The sequence below is a fragment of the Gossypium raimondii genome, chromosome 5 (assembly GCF_025698545.1).
Source record: "Gossypium raimondii isolate GPD5lz chromosome 5, ASM2569854v1, whole genome shotgun sequence".
Lineage (NCBI taxonomy): Eukaryota > Viridiplantae > Streptophyta > Magnoliopsida > Malvales > Malvaceae > Gossypium > Gossypium raimondii.
In genome coordinates this window covers 17,630,444-17,635,723 of record NC_068569.1, presented here as the reverse complement: position 1 = coordinate 17,635,723, position 5,280 = coordinate 17,630,444, and the positions used below count along the sequence as shown (strand labels likewise).

Here is a 5,280-nt window from a genome sequence, read left to right as displayed (position 1 = left end):
TGCCATAATAGTTTGATACTTGTGGTTCCTTGAAAATGTATTTGTATTAATACTTTGATTTTACTTGTAAGACTTAAAAAATCTATGGAGATTATATCTGTCTCATAATTTTAATGGTGAAGACTTTATTCTATTTTTATATTTATAAATTTAGTGCTCTTGACCTGTTAAAAATAGTTGAATCTATTATTAACCTTTTAAAAAGGTTGAGTTGTTATTTTTAATGGAAATATTGATTAAAATATTAAATTTTCAAATACCGCAGCTTGAAAATCCATATATATTATGTTAAATTTATTAACAAAATAATTAGGAATCACATGCATTAAAAACTAGTATTAACAAAAATGAAAGTGATTAGTATATGTCATTATAGATGAGGCCTGAACTACCAAAAAATCTAATCAAAGAATCCATTAGGAGCATTGCTTTGAGCACCTAACGCATAAGAAAATGATCTTTCCCTGCCTCCGATATTATTCATCACACCATCGAATGTCGACCGTGGAGGGGTCAATCAAATTTCGAAGTACGCGTGTTCCTCGGAGTGCTGGGGTAAAAGGGTAGCTCGCTTTTAGTTTTAGTTTTAGTTTCCCAAACCCCAAATCATGGAACCTACTACTTGTAGTAAATAGAAAAGTGGCATAGTCAAAACCCAGCTTTGTTGTAATATCACAATGGATCGTTGGTTACCATTGGAATATCATTATTTTTCCCCAAAACCTTAGTATGAGAGTGGGGATATCAGTGAAGACCACAAGCTCCAAACGACGACCATCCAACGTGCCCAAAACACTTTCAGTGATTCCACTGCCCCACTGCCCCACTGCCCCAAGCCTCTCCAACCATGCCTATATATGCTTGCCTTTTCTCTCTAAACTCCGTATCTCTTCTTGCTCTTTACTTTTCCAATATATTAGCTTGAAACACTTGAGAGACAGAGCTTTGAGGCGAACTGAAGAGATGGCCAAAGAGATGCAGAAGACTAGCATGTTCATTGAGAGAAACCCTGGGGATTATGAGAATGGTGATATCTGCAAGAACTTGGATGATGATGGTCGGCCGAAAAGAACCGGTAGTTATTTGTTTTCTTCCCCTCAAAATGCTTATTTTTTTGCATGGTCATTTTTCTTCTTTCAATATGCTTGTTCTTGCTTTGGGATCCTGATTTCTTTTTTTTTTTTTTTACTTGAAGGGACTTGGGTTACTGCAAGTGCTCATATTATCACTGCTGTGATTGGTTCTGGAGTACTATCTCTTGCGTGGGCAATTGCCCAGTTGGGTTGGGTGGTTGGACCAGCTGTCCTCATGGCTTTCTCCTTCATCACCTACTTCACCTCCACCCTCCTTGCTGATTGCTATAGAGCTCCTGATCCTGTCCACGGAAAGCGAAACTACACCTACATGGATGTTGTTAGAGCTTACTTAGGTACTAATTTCACCGGTTAATCTTCACATTAATACTATATTAAATGATTATTTAGTGTTCACTACGTATTATTTCTTCTCTACTGCTACCTCTTTAACATGTTTACAGTTCCAAGAATAATATACTATATTTTAAAGAGAAAAACTACTTCCCCATGTAGATATTTCAATTCAATCCCAAAATCCAAGTCGATTTTCTGTCACGAACATTAATGGAAGCACACCATATTCAATGTTTATATTTTTCTTATCTTTTTTGCAGGAGGAAGAAAAGTCCAACTTTGTGGATTGGCTCAATATGCAAATCTTGTTGGAGTAACTGTTGGTTACACTATCACCGCATCCATTAGCATGGTGTAAGTAGTAGTGTTCAAAATTTGGGTAAAATCGAAAAAATTCGGTTAATTGATCGAATTTGGTTAATAAATTTTTTCGGTCGGGAGTCGATTAATTATTTTTTAATTTTTCAGTTAATAGTTAATTCGGTTCGAAAACGGTTGGTTAACCGAATTTTTTCGATTTAATTAAAAAAATTAATCAATAAAATTATAATATATAAATAGGCTCACTATTTACCTAAACTCAATCCAAACCCAAATATCTAACCCAACCCAATTACCCAACCCAATCCAATCATAAAAATTACAAATAATTTAATAAATAAAAATAATTTAATTTCAAGACTTATGTAATGTTAGTGATTCAAAGACTTATGTAATGTTTTTAATTATGTAGTGATTCAATTCGGTTAATTCGGGTAATTTGATTAATTCGGATAATTCGATTAGTTCAGTTAATTTTTAACCAAAAATAATAATAAAAAATATATAATTTTCGGTTAATTCAGTTAACCGACTGAATTAACCGAAAAAATTTCGGTTCGGTTAATTTTTTTGAAAAAATTTTGATTCGGTTAACGGTTAAAAATTTTAAAAGGTCGGTTAATTCAGTTAATGTTATTTCGGGTCGGTTAACCGACTAAACACCCCTAGGTGTAAGTGTAAAATTCTCTTACTTATACATTAAACTACATCCCCCTCCCCTTTTGTTACTATAAAATTTTACAGTAACAATGATTTTATTAACTGCTTGTTTTTGTTGTGCGCTATTTGCATTTTGACCAGGGCTGTCAAAAGGTCAAATTGCTTCCACAAGCATGGCCATCACGTGAAGTGCCAAACATCAAACAACCCTTTCATGGTCATCTTTGCTTGCATCCAAATCGTTCTCAGCCAAATCCCAAATTTTCACAACCTGTCATGGCTATCCATTCTCGCAGCCATCATGTCTTTCGCTTATTCTTCCATTGGCCTTGGGCTCTCCATAGCTAAAGTTGCAGGTAACCTTAACATCTAATAAGAATGACAGTAGCATATCCCACTTAAAATTAACAAACAAAATCAATGATCAGTTTAGTAAATCTGTTTTGTTTACTTGATAAAGTGGCTTGAATTTAATCTAAATCAAACTGTTCCCTGGATTACATCAAGGTGGTGAACCTGTAAGGACAACCTTAACTGGAGTGACAGTAGGGGTGGACGTGTCAGGATCTGAAAAGATTTGGAGGACATTCCAAGCTATTGGAGACATTGCCTTTGCCTATGCTTATTCTACCGTCCTAGTTGAGATTCAGGCGAGTATATAAGATCATGTGATGATTGTATGAAAGTTGAAATGTGTGCCTGATTTAAATGCCGGAATGGAAGACTTGGTTGTCTTTCGTTTCTAGATACTTAGTCAAGTTTTGGCTGTATAAGATAGATATGTAAGATAATAGAGATCCAAAAGATTCCTATGGCCAAAATGCTGCAGAATTTGGTCCACAGATTCTATTGCCTTTTTCCAAAAGGAAAAAGTACTGAAACCTTTCCTTTTCCAACCTTTTTTTTTTTTGTTTTTTTGTTTTTTTTGTTATCAGTTATCAAGAACCTATTAGCAACGGATTGTGACGTCCAAAGCTAAGTTGAGTTTCAACTGTTTTTTGTCCCATCTAAAAAAAAGAGAATCATTTTCCAAAGCGCAGACTTTAGATTCGTAGCAATCGATAACTAGCACTTGCTGTTCTACTAAATGGTGTAAAGGGGATATACACAAAGGCATATGAAAGTCATGCTCTTATTTATTTATTTTTTTGGTTTCTCTTATGATTTCAGGACACGATCAAATCGAGCCCACCAGAGAACAAATCAATGAAGAGAGCAACCACCCTAGGTGTCTCAACAACCACTTTATTCTACGTACTTTGCGGCCTCGTAGGATACGCAGCCTTCGGGAACGACGCACCGGGAAATTTCCTCACCGGCTTCGGCTTCTACGAACCCTTTTGGTTGATCGACTTCGCCAACATCTGCATTGCCATCCATCTTATTGGTGCATACCAGGTAAAACACATACATACATACATACATACATACATACATACATACATACATACATACATACATACATACATACATACATACATACATACATACATACATACATACATACATACATACATACATACATACACACACAGATACGTATATATATACATGAAACAAGTTCATTTCCATTGAATATTCCAACGTGCATCCAGGTTTTTGCCCAACCCTTATTCGGATTCGTCGAAGGCTGGTGCGCCAGGCAATGGCCTGATAGCAAGTTCATTACAAGAGAACACGCCGTTGACATTCCATGCTACGGTGTTTATTACCTCAACTTGTTCAGGCTGGTGTGGAGGACATCCTACGTTGTCGTGACAGCCGTGGTAGCCATGATTTTCCCATTCTTCAACGATTTCTTGGGTCTTATCGGGGCGGGCTCGTTTTGGCCATTAACAGTCTACTTCCCCATAGAGATGCACATTGCTCAAACGAATCTGCCCAAATACTCTTTCAGGTGGACGTGGCTGAAAATACTAAGCTGGGCTTGCTTGATCGTGTCGCTCATTGCTGCAGCCGGATCGGTTCAGGGACTGATTCAAAGCCTCAAGACATATAAGCCGTTTCAGACTCAGGAATGAAGGCATTAGGGATCCTTTTGCCTACAGTGCTTTGATTGTATGTAAAATATAAGAAATTGTGGACAACTGTAATTTGTTTTCCCTTTGCTTTTGTTTTCCAAATCAAAATTCACTGCCTGTATGTATTTTGTGTTACCTTTCTGAAAGAGAATGTTCAGAAAGTCGTGTTTTTACTATAAAAAAACTTGTTAAACATGACTAGTTGAAGTACTGGTTTGTGATGTTTGATGGGCCGGTTGGATTAACCGGGATGCAGATATGGGCCTTCTTTTAATGATGCAATGGGCTAACGGAATATGGCATTGAATGTTCTAATGGGTTAAGTGATTTGTGCGAGTGGGTAATAACAAGGATTTTTCAATTTTGAGTGAGTTTGATTTCTGATTTCAAATTAAATATTTTTTCTTTATTTAAATATAAAAATATTAATATAATATTAATTTTTACTTTTTAAATAGTAAAATAAGCCATTGTGTTATGGGACTAAAAATTTAATTAGTTTTGCAAATCGCACAACCTTGGGTGATTTCTTAAGTTCAAATTCTATTAAGGTACCAAAGCAAAGTAAAGCAAACTCAAAACGAAAGAGCAGCGAACGAACAAAAAAGCCACAAGGAAAATATTGCACACCAAGTGTTTGAGTAAATGCTCTCAAAAGTATTCTATTACTTTGAAGGTTTATAATTGAGTGATTACAAATGAGGGGAAAAACATTTATTTATAGTTGAGCTCTTGTAGATTTAACGGTATAAATCGAATTACATTGACGACTAAAATTGTTGCTTATCTACAAGATGAGAGTCTTAAGAGACTTAAACTCTATACATCTTTATCCCTTGAGGTTTACA

At 35.6% G+C, this 5,280-nt stretch overlaps 1 protein-coding gene across 1 annotated transcript; it reads left to right on the top strand.

The window, feature by feature from the left end:
* Positions 1-656: 656 nt before the first annotated feature.
* On the top strand, positions 657-4,627 carry LOC105770593 (amino acid permease 6). The gene is made up of 7 exons (XM_012591865.2): positions 657-1,075; positions 1,196-1,429; positions 1,691-1,784; positions 2,553-2,767; positions 2,919-3,061; positions 3,582-3,809; positions 4,007-4,627. The coding sequence occupies exons 1-7, from the start codon at positions 730-732 to the stop codon at positions 4,430-4,432; spliced, it is 1,686 nt and encodes a 561-aa protein (XP_012447319.2). The 5' UTR covers positions 657-729; the 3' UTR covers positions 4,433-4,627.
* The last annotated feature ends 653 nt before the right edge of the window (positions 4,628-5,280 follow it).

What these genes read in the sequence shown, in the direction of transcription:
- LOC105770593 (XM_012591865.2), top strand. Translation starts at nt 730, where the DNA reads ATGAGAGTGGGGATATCAGTGAAGACCACAAGCTCCAAACGACGACCA. An exon ending in TGGTCGGCCGAAAAGAACCG is followed by an intron (nt 1,076 to 1,195) that starts GTAGTTATTTGT and finishes TTTTACTTGAAG; the next exon opens with GGACTTGGGTTACTGCAAGT. An exon ending in ATCTTATTGGTGCATACCAG is followed by an intron (nt 3,810 to 4,006) that starts GTAAAACACATA and finishes ACGTGCATCCAG; the next exon opens with GTTTTTGCCCAACCCTTATT.